Below are 25,715 nucleotides of genomic sequence, written 5' to 3' on the forward strand. Positions count from 1 at the left end.
TTGGCCTGGCTGTGGTCTGGGAGTGCTGCCTCTAATGGTTCTCTTTTTAATACACAGAGAAATCACATTAACGTCGTGATGTATCAATGAGAAAACTTAGTTGGAGCCATGATGAGGATTCGAACCTGCACACTGGGTACTCTCAAACATGCCCCAGGCATGGAAGCCTCAGAACCCGTGGAGGATTTAGTTGAATCCCAGGTTACATTGCTTTTGACTAGGTCGGGGCCAAATTGTTTAGGGCGCATGCTTGGAAGTACCAAATGCGCAGGTTCGAATCTTCATCATGGCTTCTACTGATTTTCTCATTATAATGATGTCAAAAATAAGATAGTACTGAGTTAAGAGTGTTAAACTAACTAGTTAATTAACGAGACGAGGTTTGTTTACCAGATTATGCTCAATAGCCTAGTGCAGTTACAGGGGTTAGCTATTAAGTGACTGTCTAATAATATATAGGTTTTGTTTAGGGAGATTTTATACTTTATTAACGATAATTATTTTATGCATTTTAATTAATGCTATGTTAATATAGTTATTTCATTTGGAAAGTTTACACACGTTTTGTATTATCCTCTCTACCTATTGACATTCTGCTAGAGTTCAAATTAAAATTCCCTTGTAGACTATAAGTGGAACTACATTTAAGGATAATGAGATCAGAATCGGTTGATTGGAAGAGCCGGTGCAGATGTAATCGAATAGGGTGCACATACCTGACTTCAGGCAAAGCGACTGCAAATAAAAATTACGATGCACTCGCCTATATTTCTCCCAAGATTGCAGAAATTTTAAGAAGAGCGGCAATGGATCTTCAAATAGATAGTTTCGAGACAGTAAGTTGTTATAACAACAGATCTTGTAGTAACTAACCCGTGGGAGAGCAGCAAACAACCAGCTATTTTTCAATGTACTGTACAATTTGTTTATCCTCGTTTAGAAAGCAATGTTGGAGAAATATGCATTGAATGTTTACGATGATATGAAATAATTTTTTTCCACCAAACTCTGCTTGGAATTACTTGAGAGATCCAAACTACTTTTTTACCAATTGATCTTGGGTTGTTCCCTCTGAAATCGAAATATCTATTGAACTTCAGTCTTTTGATACCGGCCTCTTTAGCCAGAAGGCCAGTAATGTAGGTATCGTCCACCCACAGGAAGGGGACGACTTCAGAGGCTTTCAGTAACCGTGGGATGAGCTTTGTTTGTAGGAACCACATCGCGCCCGCACAGTAGGGAGGATAGATGTTAGCCGGATACTCCTCGTAACTGACATTCCATTTACCTGATCTCTGAGGTCCTCCGGTTAACTGGAAACACACAAACCTATGGCTGTGGTCGTCGTCGAGTTCCTGGAGGGCCCTGTAGAAGAGGAAGATGTCGATGTGCGTGTCGTCGTCAGCGTGTAGGGTCCAGGGAACGTGAGAACAGTGTTTGTTGATCCAGTACAGGCTGGCCAGACCCTTGTAGGTCAACAAGCGGTAGTGGTCGCCGTAGTCACCCTGTAAACAACAAATGGAACGTGAAAACAGTGCTTGTAGATCCCCAATACAGGCTGGCCAGTCCCTTGTATCTCAACAAGAGGTAGTGGTCGCTGTCGTCACCCTGCTCAGCCAAACTAAATCAAGAGAGCGAGTTTTTCTTTGCTGTACTGGAAAATTTTAAAAGTGAACAGGGGTGCCTCTTTAGGCACTCCATTAACTGTAATACTCTCAACCTTCACATTGTCTTTTCAGTGACGTTCTATTTTATTTTAGTTTTTTTTCAGATTTATTTTTTCACTACCATGTGATCTATAATTATCTATAATTGTCTAAAAATTTACTATTTACATTCTGACTTGTGTTATGACCACGGTGGTCTTGGATAGTGGAATATGATACATTGCAAACAGATAAAGAATACATATTGAGTCTAGGCGCCGTTGAACCTACAATGCTGTCAGACGTATGACATTAATACCATGTAAGCTCCTGACTGGTTTTAAGCTCCTGGCCACCAGTCTCATTTAATAACTGTTATTATTGTGTGCAACTCTAGTCTTGCCCAATTGTTATTGTGTTTTGTGGGAGTAAAGCTAGAGAAGATTTTCTCGTGTACTATGAGGTTAAGAGACATTCCAGGTGTACCTCCTCCAGAGGTTTTAGGCCTGCCTAAGTATCTTGTTTGTGGGTCTTTATTCCTGTCCTATGGGGGAATACTGAGCATAAAGTAAATTTCAACAGGCAGTGCCAGGGGTTTTGTTATGGAGGAAGCACTGTGATTAATAAACCTGTAAAATTACTCCAATTTCATTGTGACCATTGTGGGGGGGGGGGTTGTAATATATCCTTAGTGACAGGACAGTTGATGGGGGGATAATCTCCCTGGGGGCCGGGCCAACATGCACCCTGCCTGGTGGGCTGTAACTGTTAACCTTTCCATGTGTTACTGCAGCTCAGGAATACTCTAGAGTGGTAAGTGACACTTAATGTAACCACAAATCTATCACAGCTCCGTTGCAACTTGTTGGCAGCTGAGTCAGCAAGTGACGTCAGCACCACTTCCATGGAGGCCAAGGTAGTAAGTGATGTTAGCTTCAATTATATGGCAGTCAAGCCAGTGAGTGACATCAGATTCACTTGCGTGGCGGCCAAGCCAATGAGTGACGGCAGTTTTACTTGTAGTGAAGCCAAGCCAGCATCTGTATTTCTTCACCAAGTGTTTACATTAAAGTGCTCGTCGGCGGAATAAAATTCACGTTTAAGAGTTAACATCATTTTTCCCCTACAGAATGGTAATGCAGAAATATAATTTGTTGTATTTTATTTCCTCGCAATTGTTAATTTGTCGGAGAACTACACGGGGCAAAACTTCTCTTTCATCTCCCTACATCCAAATTACTTTAACTAGATGTTTCCGTGTTAAAATACATCATTTCATGTGATGGCTCTAAGCTTTAGATGATTCCGCGAGTTCTACTTCAGCAGCCCGAGCTGTAGCCAGCTTCCCCTGGGTGACTGCCTGGCCGGTGAGGCTGCTTGTCGTCGTAGACGGTAAGAAAAACTATTTTTTGAACATTCAAAATATTTTGTTCGTCATGGGATATATCCCGTTTACTTACCCCATCCACACTTGTTCTCGTATTGTTCTCCAACTTACTATTTGTTTATGCATGCAAAAGAATTACATTCTGTTAATCACATATATATTTTAACCTGTGCTCAAAACAAGTTAATGACAATTAACCTTTTTTATGGTAGTAAAACATCGACTCATCTGAACATTGTAGATGTATGACCACATCTGAACAATGTTCTCTTACGTTGACCCGATCGTGGAAGCCTTGACACTGGACAATGTGTCGGTATCATTGGCTTAACTGAACGGTATAACGGTATCGTGCACTTACCTGAACGATGTCATGGTAGCGCTGACTCTCCCTCTGAACTATTTGTCGCTCCAAGTCATTCTGGACTCGTCCCACCATAAAGACGACGCCGACCTTAACGCTGATGTCGCCCAGGTCGTAGGCCGAAGCGTTGGCCCAGGTGGCGCGGATGTTGTCCCTTTGTTTGACGTGCAGGATGGCGGAGTGCACGTAGGTGATGACCTGTAGGCCGGGCCGCCTCTGGCAGTAGTCTACCTCTTCGATCATGAACCGCGTGGGAATACTGGCCGGCTGCCTTACTGGAGACATGTCTGGCTTGTCGGGGATGAATGCCGGAGGTTTCTCCTGGCAAATCATGCAAGTTATTGTAACACTGTAAAAGTGTTTGGGTTAGTTTATTTAAAATATATATAGAGTACATGAGTCACAGACAAGGATCTGAGAGGCGCCAGTTGTCTGCCTGAGATCTCACACCTCAAAGCGTTAATGACCTCAAGTGACCTGAGGTCAGATCATGAGAATTTCACCTTGCTTCCGCTAAGCTCTTAATTGTAGTCTGGTAGCCTTCAAACAAACCGACGTTTAAGGAGTGGCGTGGTAGTGCCGGAGGCTATCTATTTGTGGGCGGAGTTAGCTACTAGGTTCCCCAATATAAACTCGGAGAGCTATCCAGCAAGAAGCATTAAGAGACAGAACAGCAGACGAGAGCAGAGACCTGCTCCCTACCAGGGATTGTAACGGGGGGGTGGGGGAAATAGCTCTATCTTGTCCATTATTCCATCCCCCAGTTAACTAACGAGGCCGGGGGAAACAGCTCTACCTAGTCCGTTATCCCGTCCCCAGTTAGCTAACTATTCTAGAGCACCTCCAGAGTTCCTAAGGCAACCTCTCTCGTTCAACACCTTGTAACCTAGGTATTCGACTACCTAGGTGCTAAGACTACAAGGCGCCGTAACTGGATCAGTTACCCGGAACTCTAGAGAGAACTCTAGAATACAGAATCATTGCCACAAACGTATACGAGAAAACGAAAGGAAAGAAATGAATAGTGAAGTAATTAGTGAGGGCTTGGGGGTGAGAGGGAGAGAGGTGGGAGGAGCGAGGAGGGTCATTAGTTGAAAGTGAGAGTTTAGAGAGGGGGGTGGAGGGAGAGGTGTAGATTGGTAGAAGTAGAAGAGTAGATAGTAGAAGTAGAAGAGTAGATAGTAGAAGACGAAATGCTGCCACCATCCATTCATGATCATTACATACAAGACAAGGAATGGAACTTGTCTGTATCCCAATATTCACCAAAGATGTTATCAAGAGATCATTATTAGTATGGTCCCATCTTTATCATGTACTCACTCTAAACCATGAAACCAGTTACCACAGAGGCTTTCTCACCTCAACTCAAAGCTCTAGGGAACAAAGTTAAACACAATTTAAATAATAAATTCATAATTATATTTTCCATGATAAGTATCATAACTTAAGCAATTCAATTAAAATGTTCCAGTTTAATATGCAAAGTGAGTCATCATCCAAGAATTCGAGAACCCTACAACTTGACTGCCCCTGATCACACAACATATGTAAACACGACCAAGTCACCTTAATGTTCACTCACCGAGGACGGAGTCTAAGTTGAATAGAGAGGGGGGGGGTCTGTAGCTTGACAGAGACTGTCTCGCCCCTGCCGGCCGACAGCCTCCCTGGTAGGGAGCAGGTCTCTGCTCTCGTCTGCTGTTCTGTCTCTTAATGCTTCTTGCTGGATAGCTCTCCGAGTTTATATTGGGGAACCTAGTAGCTAACTCCGCCCACAAATAGATAGCCTCCGGCACTACCACGCCACTCCTTAAACGTCGGTTTGTTTGAAGGCTACCAGACTACAATTAAGAGCTTAGCGGAAGCAAGGTGAAATTCTCATGATCTGACCTCAGGTCACTTGAGGTCATTAACGCTTTGAGGTGTGAGATCTCAGGCAGACAACTGGCGCCTCTCAGATCCTTGTCTGTGACTCATGTACTCTATATATATTTTAAATAAACTAACCCAAACACTTTTACAGTGTTACATCTCCCCTTCTCCCCGAAATAAAGTTTTTGCAACACTGCTAAAGCAAGCTAGCTGTGTGCGACAACTTTATTAACGAAAAGAATACATCCTAGCTAAACAAATATACATCATCCTACTCTAAAAATGAAATATATAGACAGACGTCCATTGTCTCTGGCTGGGCGACGTCACTGCTTGGTCTTGTAGATAATCCTGTACCACATTTCTTCAACACAACTGCCTCCGTCGCTTCTCCGTCGTTAACGCACAACAACACTTGGTCAACCCGAAAGCCGTTACTACTTGAACTGAGCACAGGACCGTGGAATTCGGTTGTCCCAGCTGATCTGTAATTGGCCCTACGTCAGTCACCATGAGAGACGTATATTGGGGTTCTTCACAGCTATAGGGACTTCAAGTTTCGAGACCTTCATATAGTTGCCAACAGTAGAAATCCCATCCTACTCTTCTTCCTCCCTGTTGCTCCAGCACGCCTCCTTCAGAGAGCTACTTCTGACAGCCACATCAAGTCCGCACGACACAGGAAGAATCACTCAACAGAGCAACATGCTTGCAGGAGGGGCGGCCAGTTAAGGCAAACGACAAACAACATCATCAACGGTACTTGATGATGTTGACACCCGAGATCTGGGTGAAGTTGTGCTTCTCCAGGGTATTGCCGGAAGTGTGCAACCAGTGTCCTTATTACAAGTTAACCTTGATTCTAAATATACTTCAGGATGGTGTAATGTTGGTGTAAGTAAACAACTGCCCATTCCTGGGGTAGACATTATTCTAGGTAATGATTTTGGCAACCAAATGGTTGTAGGGCCCAAGTGTCCCATCATGTTAACTAAACCCCATAATGTATTAGCTCAACCGGAAGCAGATGATGATATTATTTACCCTGCTTGTGTTGTTACTAGATCAATGGGAAAAACAGGTGAGAGTAATCCTGTCTTCACTAAGGTTGCTGATCCCAAGACCAGGACCCCTTCAGTAAAGGAGTGGGAGGTGGATCTTGAGGATTCTTTTATGACTCGACTGGATGATGAGAGTGAGGCCGTAGTAGAAGCCCCGCCGAACCTAAATCACAAGGAAAGTGAAGGTGAGGAGGCTGAACTATCTGTACCTTGCCCGCTTGTCTCCAGTGCGCCAGTTGTCGAGAGTGAGGCCGAAGTAGCTATGACTCCATTTTATTCTGATCAATCGGGAAAAGAGATCAAGCTACTAGGTTCTTGCCCGCTCGCTGCTGAGTCTGAGTCATTGCCCTTAAGTGTTGTACAGAATACTGATCCTAGTTTAAGTAAGTGTATTTCTGAGGCTCCTGATAATATTGATGCATTGGAGGAAGGGACGGGTTTCTTCTTCAAGGATCGACTTCTGATGAGAAGGTGGAGACCCAAGGGAACTCCCTCTTCAGAGGATTGTGAGATTAGAACCCAACTCGTTGTCCCCAATGATTATCGTAGGCAGGTCCTGCAGGCTGCACATGATGACCCCATGGGAGGTCATCAAGGTATCACGAATATGTACCATAAGATAAGTAAATATTTTTTCTGGCCAAAGTTAAAGAAAGACGTGGTCAGATATTGTCATAACTGTATACCCTGTCAAATTGTTGGTAAACCAAATCAATCTGTACCTAGAGCACCATTGCAACCTATTGTAGTTCCTGATGAACCATTTACTCATGTTGTAATTGATTGTGTGGGTCCTTTACCTAAGACTAAATCGGGTAACATGTTTTTGTTCACTCTCATGTGTATGACTACTAGATTTCCTGAAGCTTATGCTCTACGGAATACCAAGGCTCATAATCTCATCAAGTGTCTTGAAAGATTCTTTTCGTTGTTTGGAATGCCTAGAGTTATTCAGAGTGATAATGGGGGAAATTTTGTTTCTAAAGTTTTCAGAACTTTTTGCGAATCCCGAGGGATTCGGCACAAATTGTCCAGTCCATATCATCCCCAAAGCCAAGGTGGACTTGAACGTTTCCACCAGACTTTGAAACAAATGCTAAAGACAACCGGAGAAACTCATCCACGTAATTGGGATGAGAATCTCCCCTTTGTGTTGTTTGCTGCTAGAGAAGGGCTACAAGAGTCATTGGGCTGTTCACCCTTTGAACTAGTGTTTGGTCACCAAGTAAGAGGTCCTCTTAAAATGCTACAAGAAAAGTTGTTGGGAGATGTCTCTGTTCATCAGAGCGGATTGTACTTGAGCGAGGTCAAGGCTAAGTTGTGTCGGGCTCGTGAGTTGGCGAAAGAACATCTGGGAAGGACTCAACAAGCCATGAAAGTACGATATGACAAGAAGTTCAAGGCTAAGCTAAGGTCGTTTGATGTCGGAGATTTGGTGTTGGTGTTGAAACCTCGTATGGGGACTTCCATGTCCCATAAGTTCGCAGGACCCTACCAAGTGGTAGACAAGGTGGGAGACCTAACTTATAAACTAATTAACCCTAATCTTTCAGAACCCCAAATGACTGTGCACATTAACAGATTAAAAGCTTATGTTGGACCTGGTGTAGTAGCTTGTTTTAGTCGGGAAGAGTTACCACCTGAGGATAATTGTAGTGAGGGACATGTTGTTAATATCCCACTTCTCAGTTCCAGTTCCAATGGCAGGGAGATGCTATGTCATTTACAGGAGGAACAACGTGATGAGTTCCAGGTTCTGCTGGACAACCATACATCTCTGTTTGGGGAGGTTCCTACCCAGACCCACCTCATCACACACGACATTCAGCTCCTGGACAGCACCCCCATTCGACAACATCCGTACCGAGTGAATCCCGAAAAGAGGAAAATTATGCAAGCAGAAGTGGAATATCTGCTCCAGCATGATTTCATTCGGCCAAGTCAAAGTACTTGGAGCTCTCCGTGTTTGTTAGTGCCAAAACCGGATGGAACCTGGAGATTGTGCGTGGATTACAGGAAACTGAACAAGAACACTACAGTGGACGTTTTTCCTTTACCCTTGTTGGAAGAATGTATTGAGTCCATAGGTCATGCCGAATATGTAAGTAAGCTTGATTTGTCAAAAGGGTATTATCAAATTCCATTAACAGAGTATGCTAGAGAGGTTACTGCTTTTGTTACACCTGATGGTGCGTATGAAATTAATGTTGGAATAGGTGCTGTGCTTATTCAAGTTGGTTTAGACCAGATTGAGCATCCTGTGTATTACTATTCCAGAAAATTTAATGCAGCTCAGAGAAATTATTCCGTGGTAGAAAAGGAGGCGTTGGGTCTTATATTGTCAATCAAGAAGTTTGAGATTTACTTATCAGGAAATAAAGTGTTAGTATTTACAGACCACAACCCCCTTATCTTTATAAATATGATGAAAGTCAAGAACCAACGAATTCTGCGATGGTCATTGTTTTTGCAGGAATTTAATGTAGAAATCAAACATATTCCAGGCAGACAAAATGTTATTGCTGATGCTTTGTCAAGAAGTTTTGATGTACCATAAATGAAATGTTTCTTTTTACCTAACATTTTTACTTCTGAAAAAATGCCATTGATCTTCAATCCATTGCATTTTTTTTCTTGGAGGTGGAAGTGTTACGTACCCTTATAAGATACGTAAGTGAATATATTAATATGTACATTTATAATTGTATGAAAATTACAAGCATGTATATTGTTATACTTATATGTTCTATGCAAATGCACATTCATGTTACAGTGTTGGCGTTAGGCCCAGCGTATCGTGGGAATGATTGTTTATTTCTTTGTGTGATCAGTTTTCCCACGGGAACTAATGATTTATATGTGATCATCAGTGGGTAACAGAGAGAAATAATAATTGAGTGAACTGTATCTGGCAAATTGTCGTGGGATCGTCCGTTGCTGGGGTGTGCATGCCATTATGCTATTCTGCATGCATATTTTAATTACTATGTAAAGAATAATTACCTTTTGTTTGTGTATATCAATATGTACTAATTATTCCTTAAGTTAGTTTAAGATTACTCTTGTCACAATGTAGTGCTCCATTGTTGAAATAATAAATATTGTAACTTTGGCAATTTATTCGCGGGGCGAGGCAATCTCTTTTGATTCTCGCGTGATTCTGTTTAGTAGCTGAGCAGAAACCGGGGAGATAACACTTGTTGGAGTTAAGTCATTCTTTTATTCTAGCCATATAATTATTCTTAGTATTGATTTAATGTCTGGAAGTTACAGTGATATTTTTTAATGTGATATATTGTGACCATATAATCATCTGTTTGCCTTTGAGATTTATTTAATATAAATTATATACATATGCTTAGTCTTTATTCTTCAGTCCTATGAAGATTCTATTGTTGTGCTCATTACCTAGTAAGGGGTTATACTGGTGATTCGCTATTGAGAACAGCAGTTGTGTCGTATCCCTAGACTTATTAAAGTTTGGCTGCTGTAGGATCACGAGCCGTAACGTACGATAGGTAACAAAGAGTTATGGGGGCCTGTGCCGGGATATATTGTCCCACTTTAACTTAACTATGCTAATCTAACCTTGCCTTCCTAGGTACCAGTGTCAAGTGTCTCTGTGTGTTTATTAAGAACTATTCCATGTGCCAAGCAAGCCTTCCTGTGTGTCAAGTAACAACGTTTCACGATTTTGAGGTAAGTCATCCTATATATTTTGTTTGTGCAGTGAGGCCAAGCGAATTTTCAGTGTGGTGACAATTTTACAGTGAAGTGTAGTGCAGTGCCATTGTGTTAATTAAATTTGTGAATCAAGTGCCAAGTGTTAGTAACGATGGAGGAGAAAGTTGCAGCGTTGGTGGCTCACCCAGACTTTGAAGGGATTCAGAACCTTAAAAAGACTGAGTTAATACAAATGGCAAATCATTTGGATTTGACCGCCAGCAATAGAATGGTTAAAGCCCAAATATTGAAAGTCATTGTGACGCATTTTGTTGAGAATGGGGAGTTAGGTGAAGAAATTCTAGAGGAGTTAAGAGAGGAGTCGAGTGATCAGATGACGTTAAAGCGTCTTGAGTTAGAAGCTCGCCAATTAGAGCTTGAAGCTCAAAAAGAACAGAAAATATTAGAGGCTGAAGCTCAGCAAAGGGAGCTGGAGACTAGGCGTTTAGAAATTGCGGCACAAAACCAGAGAGGTTTAATTGAGTTGCAACTTGAAGCCACAAAGAAGCAACAAGCCGAGGAACAAACTAGGCAATTAGAGATTCAACAACAAATGGCTAACACTAACTTCAGGCTTGAATCACAGCGTATGGCAGCTGGGCATGGAAATACTAGTAATGTTTCAACAAATAGTGATAATAATCCCATCAGGATGAATAAGTATATAGAGTTGCCCAAGTTCAATGAGGAAGATCCTGAGGTTTTCTTTGCACATTTTAATAAAATTGCCATCAGTATGAACTGGCCAAGGGATCAGTGGGTAGCCATTATGCAGTCTCAATTCAAGGGGCGTAGTCAGGAGGTTTTCACATCCCTCCCTGACGCTCATAGTTTTGATTATGACTTTGTAAAGAAAAGCATCCTCAATGCATATCAGCTAAATCCAGAGGCACACAGGCAAAAGTTCAGGAACCTAAGGAGAATCAAGGATCAGACAATAGCCGATTTTACTCGTCAGAAGACGAATTTTTGCAACAGATGGTTAAAGTCACTTGCAGTCACTGATTTTGATGCTCTAAAGAATCTTCTCATAATGGAAGAAGTATTGTCCTGTCTTCCAGACCAGTTGTCTACTTTTATGGCAGAACAAAAGAATGTAACCGATATTGATGAGCTGTCAAAGCTCGCGGATGAGCATGAGTTGCTGACTAAGGCCCCGTTTACGGCCACTTCACCTAAGTCTAGTCGTAGAGTAAATTTCAATGCTCACCGTACTCCTTATCAGTATAAGTCTCCTCCTGGTGCGACAGTTACTCCCGTGAACTCTTCTCTTACTAACCCTAAGATGGTTACTCCATTGCCAGGATCATCTAAGCCTAGTAATGCTAATTCTAAACCGGCAGTTGGTTATACCAGTGTGTCCACTGTCAAACATTGTACCCATTGTAAGAGAAGGGGGCATGTGATTTCTTCATGTTTTAGTTTGCATCCTGAACTCCGACCAACTGGTCTTATTATGAGTAAAGGAGTGCAACCTATTAATTCTTCATGTATTACAGTCAGTCCCAATTGGATGGCTGAATTCAAACCCTATATGTCCACAGGTACCTTATTATGTACTAATGGTAGACATAAGACTGTTCAATTACTCCGTGATACTGGAGCTTCACAGTCTCTTATTACCCAGAAGGTACTTGATGATGTTGACACCCGAGATCTGGGTGAAGTTGTGCTTCTCCAGGGTATTGCCGGAAGTGTGCAACCAGTGTCCTTATTACAAGTTAACCTTGATTCTAAATATACTTCAGGATGGTGTAATGTTGGTGTAAGTAAACAACTGCCCATTCCTGGGGTAGACATTATTCTAGGTAATGATTTTGGCAACCAAATGGTTGTAGGGCCCAAGTGTCCCATCATGTTAACTAAACCCCATAATGTATTAGCTCAACCGGAAGCAGATGATGATATTATTTACCCTGCTTGTGTTGTTACTAGATCAATGGGAAAAACAGGTGAGAGTAATCCTGTCTTCACTAAGGTTGCTGATCCCAAGACCAGGACCCCTTCAGTAAAGGAGTGGGAGGTGGATCTTGAGGATTCTTTTATGACTCGACTGGATGATGAGAGTGAGGCCGTAGTAGAAGCCCCGCCGAACCTAAATCACAAGGAAAGTGAAGGTGAGGAGGCTGAACTATCTGTACCTTGCCCGCTTGTCTCCAGTGCGCCAGTTGTCGAGAGTGAGGCCGAAGTAGCTATGACTCCATTTTATTCTGATCAATCGGGAAAAGAGATCAAGCTACTAGGTTCTTGCCCGCTCGCTGCTGAGTCTGAGTCATTGCCCTTAAGTGTTGTACAGAATACTGATCCTAGTTTAAGTAAGTGTATTTCTGAGGCTCCTGATAATATTGATGCATTGGAGGAAGGGACGGGTTTCTTCTTCAAGGATCGACTTCTGATGAGAAGGTGGAGACCCAAGGGAACTCCCTCTTCAGAGGATTGTGAGATTAGAACCCAACTCGTTGTCCCCAATGATTATCGTAGGCAGGTCCTGCAGGCTGCACATGATGACCCCATGGGAGGTCATCAAGGTATCACGAATATGTACCATAAGATAAGTAAATATTTTTTCTGGCCAAAGTTAAAGAAAGACGTGGTCAGATATTGTCATAACTGTATACCCTGTCAAATTGTTGGTAAACCAAATCAATCTGTACCTAGAGCACCATTGCAACCTATTGTAGTTCCTGATGAACCATTTACTCATGTTGTAATTGATTGTGTGGGTCCTTTACCTAAGACTAAATCGGGTAACATGTTTTTGTTCACTCTCATGTGTATGACTACTAGATTTCCTGAAGCTTATGCTCTACGGAATACCAAGGCTCATAATCTCATCAAGTGTCTTGAAAGATTCTTTTCGTTGTTTGGAATGCCTAGAGTTATTCAGAGTGATAATGGGGGAAATTTTGTTTCTAAAGTTTTCAGAACTTTTTGCGAATCCCGAGGGATTCGGCACAAATTGTCCAGTCCATATCATCCCCAAAGCCAAGGTGGACTTGAACGTTTCCACCAGACTTTGAAACAAATGCTAAAGACAACCGGAGAAACTCATCCACGTAATTGGGATGAGAATCTCCCCTTTGTGTTGTTTGCTGCTAGAGAAGGGCTACAAGAGTCATTGGGCTGTTCACCCTTTGAACTAGTGTTTGGTCACCAAGTAAGAGGTCCTCTTAAAATGCTACAAGAAAAGTTGTTGGGAGATGTCTCTGTTCATCAGAGCGGATTGTACTTGAGCGAGGTCAAGGCTAAGTTGTGTCGGGCTCGTGAGTTGGCGAAAGAACATCTGGGAAGGACTCAACAAGCCATGAAAGTACGATATGACAAGAAGTTCAAGGCTAAGCTAAGGTCGTTTGATGTCGGAGATTTGGTGTTGGTGTTGAAACCTCGTATGGGGACTTCCATGTCCCATAAGTTCGCAGGACCCTACCAAGTGGTAGACAAGGTGGGAGACCTAACTTATAAACTAATTAACCCTAATCTTTCAGAACCCCAAATGACTGTGCACATTAACAGATTAAAAGCTTATGTTGGACCTGGTGTAGTAGCTTGTTTTAGTCGGGAAGAGTTACCACCTGAGGATAATTGTAGTGAGGGACATGTTGTTAATATCCCACTTCTCAGTTCCAGTTCCAATGGCAGGGAGATGCTATGTCATTTACAGGAGGAACAACGTGATGAGTTCCAGGTTCTGCTGGACAACCATACATCTCTGTTTGGGGAGGTTCCTACCCAGACCCACCTCATCACACACGACATTCAGCTCCTGGACAGCACCCCCATTCGACAACATCCGTACCGAGTGAATCCCGAAAAGAGGAAAATTATGCAAGCAGAAGTGGAATATCTGCTCCAGCATGATTTCATTCGGCCAAGTCAAAGTACTTGGAGCTCTCCGTGTTTGTTAGTGCCAAAACCGGATGGAACCTGGAGATTGTGCGTGGATTACAGGAAACTGAACAAGAACACTACAGTGGACGTTTTTCCTTTACCCTTGTTGGAAGAATGTATTGAGTCCATAGGTCATGCCGAATATGTAAGTAAGCTTGATTTGTCAAAAGGGTATTATCAAATTCCATTAACAGAGTATGCTAGAGAGGTTACTGCTTTTGTTACACCTGATGGTGCGTATGAAATTAATGTTGGAATAGGTGCTGTGCTTATTCAAGTTGGTTTAGACCAGATTGAGCATCCTGTGTATTACTATTCCAGAAAATTTAATGCAGCTCAGAGAAATTATTCCGTGGTAGAAAAGGAGGCGTTGGGTCTTATATTGTCAATCAAGAAGTTTGAGATTTACTTATCAGGAAATAAAGTGTTAGTATTTACAGACCACAACCCCCTTATCTTTATAAATATGATGAAAGTCAAGAACCAACGAATTCTGCGATGGTCATTGTTTTTGCAGGAATTTAATGTAGAAATCAAACATATTCCAGGCAGACAAAATGTTATTGCTGATGCTTTGTCAAGAAGTTTTGATGTACCATAAATGAAATGTTTCTTTTTACCTAACATTTTTACTTCTGAAAAAATGCCATTGATCTTCAATCCATTGCATTTTTTTTCTTGGAGGTGGAAGTGTTACGTACCCTTATAAGATACGTAAGTGAATATATTAATATGTACATTTATAATTGTATGAAAATTACAAGCATGTATATTGTTATACTTATATGTTCTATGCAAATGCACATTCATGTTACAGTGTTGGCGTTAGGCCCAGCGTATCATCGTGGGAATGATTGTTTATTTCTTTGTGTGATCAGTTTTCCCACGGGAACTAATGATTTATATGTGATCATCAGTGGGTAACAGAGAGAAATAATAATTGAGTGAACTGTATCTGGCAAATTGTCGTGGGATCGTCCGTTGCTGGGGTGTGCATGCCATTATGCTATTCTGCATGCATATTTTAATTACTATGTAAAGAATAATTACCTTTTGTTTGTGTATATCAATATGTACTAATTATTCCTTAAGTTAGTTTAAGATTACTCTTGTCACAATGTAGTGCTCCATTGTTGAAATAATAAATATTGTAACTTTGGCAATTTATTCGCGGGGCGAGGCAATCTCTTTTGATTCTCGCGTGATTCTGTTTAGTAGCTGAGCAGAAACCGGGGAGATAACACTTGTTGGAGTTAAGTCATTCTTTTATTCTAGCCATATAATTATTCTTAGTATTGATTTAATGTCTGGAAGTTACAGTGATATTTTTTAATGTGATATATTGTGACCATATAATCATCTGTTTGCCTTTGAGATTTATTTAATATAAATTATATACATATGCTTAGTCTTTATTCTTCAGTCCTATGAAGATTCTATTGTTGTGCTCATTACCTAGTAAGGGGTTATACTGGTGATTCGCTATTGAGAACAGCAGTTGTGTCGTATCCCTAGACTTATTAAAGTTTGGCTGCTGTAGGATCACGAGCCGTAACGTACGATAGGTAACAGCTGGCTGGCTGACGCAACCACAACGGCCATGAATTCTAGGGAAAAAATATGACGTTTTACGTCTTAATTAAAGAATTTTAACATCACTACACTACAGGTTAGTAGTGTTTGGTCATTAGAATGCCTAGTACAAGAATTACCTCTTAATGTCCAAGAGATTAGTAATGAAGTGTTGGAAATTGCCAACATTTCCCCAAGGTCACCACAGTACCAACCCAGAACTTTTCTCAGCAAATAGCAAATCACAAAAGCTACCTCGTTTTGAGAGCCAGTTCAGCTGTGGTGAGGGCCAGGGGAAACTGCTCCTCTCCCTCCTGCCCCAACTGGCACGCAATGTTTGGCCCCTGCAGCTGTGACAGCTGTCTCAAGGTCACTGTGCCACCTGCCACATTCTACATAGAAAATTTTTATGTTGGCTGTCATCATTATGTACTGTCATAAGGAGAAAGTTGCCAAGAAGGATGAACAAGATGACTTTTAAGGGTACAAATAAGTCTTGTACCACCAGTGTCTCCTCGACCTGCGTCATCTTCATCCACGATGAAGAAGACAATGGTGAGAAGAGAATGGAACAAGGGAGAGAACAGTGGAGTGGGATAGAACATCTTGTTCTCTGTTTCGGGAACAGTCCACAGGAGAGAGAACCAAAAAGTGAAACAAGATCTTTCCAAAAAAGCTAATCCATCCCACTGGAACAGTACGAGTTGCCAAGTAGATAACAACCCGAGATAAGACAATCTAAAATATAAATTAACAATAATAATAATTAATTATTTCTATAATCCATGATATAATGGAATATTCGTAGGTGCAAAATGTACATAATATACCAACCCATCTACCTGTTTAGATAGTACGTTTTGCAACTATGTACACCATAGTACAAATATTGATGTATAAGGCAGTTAGATAATAGAATTTGGTATTATTCACTTTATAGTCCGAAATAAATAAAACTAAACAAACTTAAATACTACTAGGCCTAATATAGCACATATGTGTAATATATATAAGGCCTCAGATAGCGTGTATTATGCCTAGGAAGGTTAGGTTGTCTGTGCAACATAAATACATAAATACATAAATTATCTATTACGTCATATATGTACTATGGTCGTTACTATAAGTACTTATTAAGTAGAAGGATGGGCTGAATATATATATTCACTAATCCACAGAGCCTTTCGGGCATAACTTGACGCTATTAGGTACTTTCTAAGTTAAATGGGGTAGCAATTTAATGCTAAACGAGAAGCAAGTTAACGTTACTGCATTGTTAAAGAGATTTAAGATATGATTTACAAATTTTAGATGATATTTAGAAACTTGTTTTAACAACACTACAGATATAATATTTAATGTACACAATAACGACAAAATACAAGTTAACGGGTAGGACAAGCAAATTTAAGTTAATTAAATCTTCACAGAGAAATCACATAAACTTGATGTATCAAAGAGAAGATCAGTAGGAGCCGTCATGAGGATTCGAACCTGTGTTCTGGGTACTATAAAGCACACGCCTTAGATAACTAGATCACGACATGGTCAAAAGGTTAGTAACCTGGGATTCTACTTTAATTAAATTATTTATTTATTTATACAAGCGTTCTTACATTCTTGTACAGCCATTAGTAAACAGCGCTTCGGGCAAGTCCTTAATACTAATTTTCACACACACACACACACACACACACACACACACACACACACACACACACACACACACATATCATCCCCAGAAAGCAGCCCGTAGCAGCTGTCTAACTCCCAGGTATTTATTTACTGCTAGGCAACAGGGGCATCAGGGGTGAAAGAAACTTCTCATTTGTTTCCGCCTCCGCCGGGGATCGAACCCGAACCCTTAGGACTACGAACACCAAGCGCTGTCCACTCAGCCGTCAGCCCTACAGAATCCACGAGGATTTCTGAGGCTTCCACTGAAGCCGAAGGAGAGTTTCACACAGTCCCCCCCCCCCTCCCCCAAGCACTTTTGTTCTGTAGTCCAGGAATGCTGCCTCTAACGCTTCATCTTTCAAAGCACAGAGAAATCACATTAACGTGATATATCTTTGAGAAAATCAGCTAATTATGATAAAAAAATCTTAATTAAATATGTTAAATACTGTTAATTAGGTAATTCTCTTTTAAACTGGTTGAGAGAAGTGCAGTTTTTCAACTCATTTGAAAGATCATTACATCATACATCATCAGAGGTCATACGAAATTTGCATGGAATTTCTAGTTTGGTTAGGTTACACTCGTGGTATATCAAATAGATGTTTGTTTCTAGTTCGGTGGCCATGAGTTCTGTTACAGCCCTCTAGGAAGGATTTAAGGTCGAGATTAGTGGTGCAATTCAAAGTATTATAGATACAGAGTACACTTGGGAGTGTGTGTGTGTAGTGACGATACTTAACATTCAAGGTCTTTCTGGGACTGAAACTTGTTACTGCTGATTTATGTTTAATAATTAATACTAATCATCAATACGTTTAATAATTCGTAGTTTAATCATCATGGGTCGAAGATACTTTTGGGTTCTAGATCCTCGGGCACAGGCGCTATAGGTAAGATAATAACTTTATTATAAGCGAGGAATAAAGTGTTACTAAGGCAGAGCGAGGTATGCACTATCGGATGTTAGAGAGAATGCCTACAATTTTGAAGCCTCTTGGATTATACAGCAATGAAAATCAGTTTGTTGTGAGTGTGAGCACCAATGAATTTCCCATGTACTCTGCTCTCAATTTGGTGTATTGTTAATTCTGATTTCACTTTGGCTGGTGGAATTATTTCCAAACAATGTAATACGTTTTTTATATTTATACAAATGTTTAAATTCTTTGTATGAATGTTAACTTCATTAATTGAACCTCCCTTCAATTCACCTTGATTGATACATTTAATAAACTTCAAAATCGTTATCTATAAAAGAGAATATGTTTGTTCGAGGGTGTAGGCCAGTCTTTTTTTTTTGGGGGGGGGGAGGGGGGGAGGCGGGGGTAGCCTCACCAGACTTTGCAGGATGACTGGTGGGTGTAGGCAGGTCGGGGTTTACCCTCTGTGCCTACCCTCCACTCTGTGCATGAAATTACAAATGATACCAATTTCTACTCTTACCACGCTCCATCAAGTAAGATTCGTCAAACATTTTATCTACATGATAATTAAATGTTAATTTATCTTATGTAAACAGTATGTAGTATAGATTATTATAATAATAATGAAAAACACACACATATAATAAGATACACCCATTACTCTTTAGCTACAAATACGAAAAAAAACTTCATAATAACCTGTGGCTCCCGGGTAAACAACTGCCCTTGGGTCGGAGTTAGGTTGTGGACGAGGCTTGGCCCCACCTCGTGGCCGGGCTGGGAGGCATAGGCCGAACTGTCGCCGCCTCTCTGGCGGTCGGGAGGCAGGTACCGACTGTGTGCGGGAGGTAGAGGCAGGCGAGTCACTTTCCAGCATAGGGACTGCATCAATATCAGCACCAGGAGCAGAATCACCGCATATACTGCCAGCGCTACGTAACGTCTCAGCACTGTCAAAGGTAAACAATTATCTGCTACCCTCTCTAACTAACCGTTTCGGTCTTTATATATATATATATATATATATATATATATATATATATATATATATATATATATATATATATATATATATATATATATATATATATATATAATATTATAGATACAGGTATATTCTTACCTTTCATTTTATGAATTAATCCCCGATTGTAATCTGCAACAATTTAGGAGTATGTCAACTTCTGTTCTTCATACGTAACTAAAGATTGAGGTCAAGCTGCACAGTTCACATCCTGAAATTGGAAAATACACTTTGAAAGTCCATAAAATGATGTTATCAACATAATAAATATGTGGGACAGGACTGCAACAGTTACGCCAAATTCAGGTATGAAGCCTCACTCTCATGCCTATTTAAGCTCTGCATTTAACATGTAATCTGGCTATCTTCCTTGCAAGCAACAGGCTTGAATGAAAATATGTTGTATATATACATTATGTATACATTAACAGGCGTATTTATATATTGGTATGGTCCAGTGTATCGAGGCAGTGTCGCGAAATTCATTTTTGTTTTTGAATGAGGTGCAGTTTGCGACGATGTCTAATATAATGAGCTCCATAAACCACAGGTGGGAGTTGTATTGCCTCCTCCGGTCAATATTACTTCCCAACACCCTTGACCACCTAATGCACTCTGATTATAGAGGTCTTGCTGAGTAAGTGTTCCTCTCAGAGAGGCCTGAGAATCACGATATATTATTTGAGCCCACACTCACGAATGAGAGCCTAGGCACTACCCCCTCCCCCCCCTGTTCTTCTCTTTTTTACTCTATAAATCTTTTAAATAAAACTTGTCATTTGTGAATATTAATGGAGAATGATCGTGTCACTTGTGACATCTCTGGAAGTGTTACTTGTGACACCACTGGACACTGCATGTGAGGGTGTTTTAACTACTTGCAACACCAATCCCAATGGTGGTTATTATGCTCGCTGTCAATAACAGTAATTAAAGTTAGCGAGAGCAAACGCCGAGGTTCCTTGCATCACAGATGGTAATTGTCGCATGACACTAACCTCTCCAACGACCATACAGGTGCCTCTCATCACTGGGTCGTAGTTTTGCTCCAGTGTGGAATCCACTCTAGAGCTGAGGACACTGGAACCTCATACAGCCCGTCCTCGCATACAAAGGTTGAAGCTCATTAATCCAGCCGCCAAACCACCTGTTTATGAATGAAAAGCGGTTTACACACGACTCATAACTGATGACGTCCGAACGCTTCCGGAACAAGTGCTTCACTGACGAATTTTGTTCGAACCACAACGCTATAAATGCTTCATCCACGTACTACAAATACAAATAATCGCCAACAGAACCTAACCTAACCTATGCTTATATATGCACAATATGCTAATATATTATAATATTAATTTATATTTGAGAAAATTCCTGTTTTGAATGAACAGCATGTTAAAATGAATGAATGCGTCTGTGGGGTTGACTGCTGGATGTAATGGACAAGAGTCGAGGACGGGTTGAAATACTTCACCCACGTACTTCAAATATAAATAATCGCCAACAGAACCTAAACACCTAACCTAACCTACGCCTAACTATATATCAACATTTTATATATGATGATAATATTAATTTATATGTGAGAACAAACCAATGCTTAATACACAGTATGTTAAAATTAATTAATGCGTCGTGGGAGGACGGCCGCTGCTTTGAATAGCCGAGTGTGAGGACGGGTCGGGCTCATACCGAATTTTTTATTCAGTGTTAAGATTGTCGAGCCTGGAGCCTGTGCCCAATTATATAAGTGGTAAAGATAAGGGCGCAGCACTCGTGCGAGGATTGACGGATACTCACTTATACTAAGGAAAAAGTTAATCATAACCTGGCCATACAAATTGACTAGAGATAATGGATATGACCTCACAATTGACTGCGTCCAGTGACCCTTGACTCGCCACACCCTGTAACTACCTCTTGACTCCTCTGCTGACTATAGTCAGACTGCTAGCCTGTAAAATACTGAATTCTAATGACTCATAATCTATCCTGACAGCTCAGAGAAAGCGTGCGACAGACAACACTAACTCTCCGTCCCATGGGCTATCTGCAGACCCAACAAAACAGACCCAAGTCCTGCTCTTAAGGTCATACGATCGTGCATGGTTGCATGTCCACTCCCGTGAGACTACACTGGTGACCTCACGACGTGCACTCACATTGTTGTCTTAAGACAGACATGACATTATATTATGTCACTGTACGTGGCACGTGCGACACTACTGGACGCTCTACGTGGCACGTGGTCATAGCAACACAGGTCATAACATGTATGGACCTACAACAACAACAGGTAAAGTTATAACTTTACCTGTTGTGTCACAGTGAGCCTATTGTATATCCTGTCACAGTACTCACCTAGTTGTGCTTGCGGCGGTTGAGCTTTGACTTTTGGGTCCCGCCTCTCGATTGTCAACTGGTGTACAGTTTCTGGAGCCTATTGGGCTCTATCATATCTACATTTAAAACTGTGTATGGAGTTTCACCATATCACTGTTTAATGCATTCTATCTGTTAACTACTCTCACATTGAACAAATTATTTTAAATATCTCTGTGGCTCATTTGGGTACTCAGTTTCCACTTGTGTCCCCTTGTTCGTGTTCCACCCGTGCTAAATAGTTTGTCTTTGCCCAACCTGTCAATTGCCCTGAAAATTTTATAATAATTATTCACTGTGTTGGGGGACAGGGTTACCTTGAGATGTTTCAGGGCTTAGCGTCCTCGCGGCCCGGTCCTCGGCCAGGCCTCCTCGTTGCTAGATTGGTCAACCAGGCTCTTGGACGCAGCTACTCGCAGCCTGACGTTTGAGTCATGAGTTGATAAGGTATCCTTTGGAGGTGTTTGCCAAGTTCTCTCTTGAACACTGTGAGTGGTCGGCCAGTTATACCCCTTATGTGTAGTGGAAGCGTGTTGAACAGTCTCGGGCCTCTGATGTTGATAAAGTTCTCTCTCAGAGTACCTGTTGCACCTCTGCTCTTCAACGAGGGTATTCTGCACATCCTGCCATGTCTTCTGGTCTGATGTGGTGTTATTTCTGTGTGCAGGTTTGGGACCAGCCCCTCTACTATTTTCCACGTGTAAATTATTATGTATCTCTCCAGCCTGCGCTCAAGAGAATACATATTTAGGCATTTTAGTCGGTCCCAGTAGTTTAAATGTTTTACTGAATGGATTCTAGCAGTAAAGAATCTCTTGTTGCTTGGAGCGGCCCACAGAGACCACTATAGGAACATGTTTTGTCTTGGGAGATTATTTGTTACGTCACCCGCATGTGTAGTGTATCCTCCTTGGTGGAGGGGGGGGGGGTCAGCTGTATATATGTGACTCTCCGCTTCCAGTGTAAATGGAAACCATCTCAAGACTTACAACGACTCACATCTTCACAGACGGATCAGTTGATCAAGAAAGAGATTCTGTTGGGGCAGCAGTTTACACTAACAACCATGAAGCTTACTGGAGCATGAATAGTGGGTGCTCAACTTTGCAAACAGAATTATATGCCCTGAAGGAGGCCATAAACTATACAATTGAGAATAATTTACATGATGTCATCATTCATACCGACTCTAAATCTTCGCTCCAGGCATTGCTATCCAGTCAGCATAGAGATAATATACAACTCACAAAAATCCAACATATAGGAAAAGAAGCCCATAATCTAGGGCTGTCAATCACCCTAAATTGGATACCAAGTCACATTGGCATAGATGGTAATGAAAAAGGCAGACTCGCTAGCAAAAACTGCCACTGTCTACCTGTTGTACAGGTTCAAATACCTCCAAGTTTTTCACAGATTAAGGAGCAAATCAAGAAGAAAATATTCTCTGCTATCAAAAGTCGCCACAGAGCCAAAGTAGCGGAAGGAAGATCCACTGCGCTCTTTCAAGCCTGGCAAAAAGATATCCAGAGACATTGCAGTAGCCATACACAGACTCAGGCTTGGTTACAAGTGCTGCTGGGAGGTAATGAGCCCAATAGTTAAAGAGTGTCATATCTGTGGAACAGAAGCAGAGGCGCCACTATTGCACTACTTACTGGAATGTGAAGCAACTGAAGCCCTGCGCATCAAACTAAACATTAATCCAACGACAACAGCTGCATTAGATGCACATTCCACAGCGACTACAATGATTAGAAAAGCCTTTGAGGAATGGGACTCACTAGTGAGCATTCTGCATCTACATCCGGCACCAAGATAATGTTATTAAAACAAGACTAAAACCAGTGCACTAAAACAGAAGAGAAAAAGAAACAGGGGAAAAAGGAGGAATCCCCACCTCCATTTAAAACTCTGACCCAAATATCACAGTAACAACTAAGGTTATCGCGAATAACATTACGGGCTCACCATACACCGTGCTACATGGACATTTCGTTCTGAGTAGCTAAATCTAAAACAACAACAACAACTTCTTCCAGTGTGATCTCCTCTCCCTTGTAGCTGTCAATCCTGATCTCAGCTGTTGTCTAAGAAGGTGCACAGTAATTATGCTCTATGTTCATTTGAAATGCTTTGAATGCCCTAAAAGAAGGCTACAGGAAGTCGGAGTGTATTCATACACTATACACAGAAATCATAATAGCGTGATGCATCAAATGAACAAATCCACAAGGGCCGTGACGAGGATTCGAACCTACGTCCGAGAGCATCCCAGACGCTGCCTTAATCGATTGAGCTACGACATGGTCAAACGTGTTTGTTGTCAATGGTCAACACGTGATGGTCAAACACGTCAATTCATACACGTTTGGCTTTTATCTATGTTCCCCTGATCCCGCCCAGGGTGCAACCCCACAAGTTGAATAACTCTTGAGTAGGTGAACAGATGCATTTGGTGAAAGGAAATGTGCCCAACCTTTTCTGTCCCGCCCGGGATTCGAACCCGGAATTCTAGATTGTGCGTCGAGAACGAACTCGACTGTACTACAAGTGTTGCTACTTGTAGTAGCACTACTCTACTACCGGGACCCTTAACTATTTTTTAGGTGGTTATCATGTCTCCCCTTACTCTTCTGTCTTTCAGGGACACGAGGTTTATCTCCCGTAGCTTTCCTTTCCTCGTAGCTCATACCTTTCAGTTCTGGGAGTGAGTCTAAGTGGTTCTGTGGTACAGCCTGTCACAGTGGTCTGTGGTACAGCCTGTCACAGTGGTCTGTGGTACAGCCTGTCACAGTGGTCTGTGTTACAGCCTGTCACAGTGGTCTGTGGTACAGCCTGTCACAGTAGGTCTATACAATGTGTACACACGCACAATAACGGGTTATTTATCGAGAAAGTCTTGTTCCACTAAACGATTTACTTTGTATCTTTGAAGCACGCCGAGTATTGCAATAGAGCGTGGCGCTCTATTTTGCACGCCACGCTCCTCTTGGCGTGCCACGAGGAGCGTAATGCAAAGAGCGTGGCTAGAGGAGCATGGTGCCAGGACCCTGTCTTGAGGAGCGTGCCGTCAAGAGCGTTACTTGCTATATGTGGGACCGCCAATCCAAGACTGAGTCAGGCCCTCGTCTTCTCAATTAGATATTGAGAAGACATGCATATGTATATTTTCAGTCAATATGTCATCACAAAAACGTGCCTGGCAATTTTGTCCTTGAAAATGGTATTACTTGGAACTAGTTCTATAAATTATATTTATAGATATAACACTTTAATATATATATATATATATATATATATATATATATATATATATATATATATATATATATATATATATATATATATATATATATATATATTAGTATATTTTGGTAGCAGTCTTTCCTGTAGACATATATTATTAAATATGACCGAAAAAATAAGATTAATCATTCTAACACGAATTTTCTCAATATTTCTTATATTTCTTTTCACTGTTGATGGTAACTGAAAAATCAACTCTCCAAAATTAATTTTTATTTCTAGTCTGACGCGACACTTGAGCGCGTTTCGTAATAACTTATTACATTTTCAAAGACTTTAGTTTACACACACACACAACTATAACTAAACAGTTTTAAACAGCTTCGATTTTATACCTGCATTTGGGTGAGGTGATATGTTACAACAGTTTTGGATGAGGTGGAAACAAACTTTCAACACAAGACAGAACACGAAACAATGGGTATAATATTTTGTAAGTTAAAGGGAAGAATGGAAGTAACTGCAAAGGGCCTATTGGCCCATATTTCTTGATGCTTCTATATTGGTGCAGAGTCTTGAAGTGGGTAAAATATAGTTGTGCATTAATTGGCTGTTGATTGCTGGTGTCGACTTCTTAATGTGTAGTGCCTCGCAGATATCAAGCCGCCTGCTATCGCTGTATCTATCGAAGATTTCCGTGTTTTTTGTTAAGACTTCTCTGGTGATGGTCTGGTTGTGGGAAGAGATTATATGTTCCTTAATGGAGCCCTGTTGCTTATGCATCGTTAATCGCCTGGAAAGAGATGTTGTTGTCTTGCCTATATACTGAATTCTTTGAGGCTTACAGTCCCCAAGTGGGCATTTGAAGGCATAGACGACATTGGTCTCTTTTAAAGCGTTCTGCTTTGTGTCTGGAGAGTTTCTCATGAGTAGGCTGGCCG

General features: G+C 41.2%; 2 protein-coding genes across 4 annotated transcripts in view; one reads left to right on the forward strand and one right to left on the reverse strand.

The window, feature by feature from the left end:
* Window positions 1–460: 460 nt before the first annotated feature.
* On the reverse strand, window positions 461–24,628 carry LOC123760733 (beta-1,3-galactosyltransferase 1-like). 3 transcript variants are annotated; one of them, XM_069328311.1, is made up of 6 exons: window positions 24,449–24,628; window positions 20,142–20,290; window positions 19,243–19,354; window positions 18,819–19,069; window positions 3,395–3,715; window positions 461–1,505 (listed from the first exon to the last, which is right to left on the reverse strand). In XM_069328311.1, the coding sequence occupies exons 3-6, from the start codon at window positions 19,247–19,249 to the stop codon at window positions 927–929; spliced, it is 1,158 nt and encodes a 385-aa protein (XP_069184412.1). In that variant the 5' UTR covers window positions 19,250–19,354; window positions 20,142–20,290; window positions 24,449–24,628; the 3' UTR covers window positions 461–926. The 3 variants fall into 3 exon arrangements, with proteins under 3 accessions (XP_069184412.1, XP_069184410.1, XP_069184411.1); XM_069328309.1 differs by having other exon boundaries at window positions 3,395–3,718; XM_069328310.1 differs by lacking the exon at window positions 20,142–20,290 and having other exon boundaries at window positions 3,395–3,718.
* Oseg6 (intraflagellar transport protein Oseg6) overlaps window positions 20,876–25,715 on the forward strand; it is a 69,505-nt gene continuing 64,665 nt past the window's right edge. Inside the window, exon 1 of the mRNA XM_069328305.1 lies at window positions 20,876–21,439. Coding sequence (XP_069184406.1) covers window positions 21,326–21,439 — 114 coding nt within the window. The 5' untranslated portion in view covers window positions 20,876–21,325. The remainder of the gene's footprint in view (window positions 21,440–25,715) is intronic.

The sequence above is a fragment of the Procambarus clarkii genome, chromosome 21 (genome assembly GCF_040958095.1).
Source record: "Procambarus clarkii isolate CNS0578487 chromosome 21, FALCON_Pclarkii_2.0, whole genome shotgun sequence".
NCBI lineage: Eukaryota > Metazoa > Arthropoda > Malacostraca > Decapoda > Cambaridae > Procambarus > Procambarus clarkii.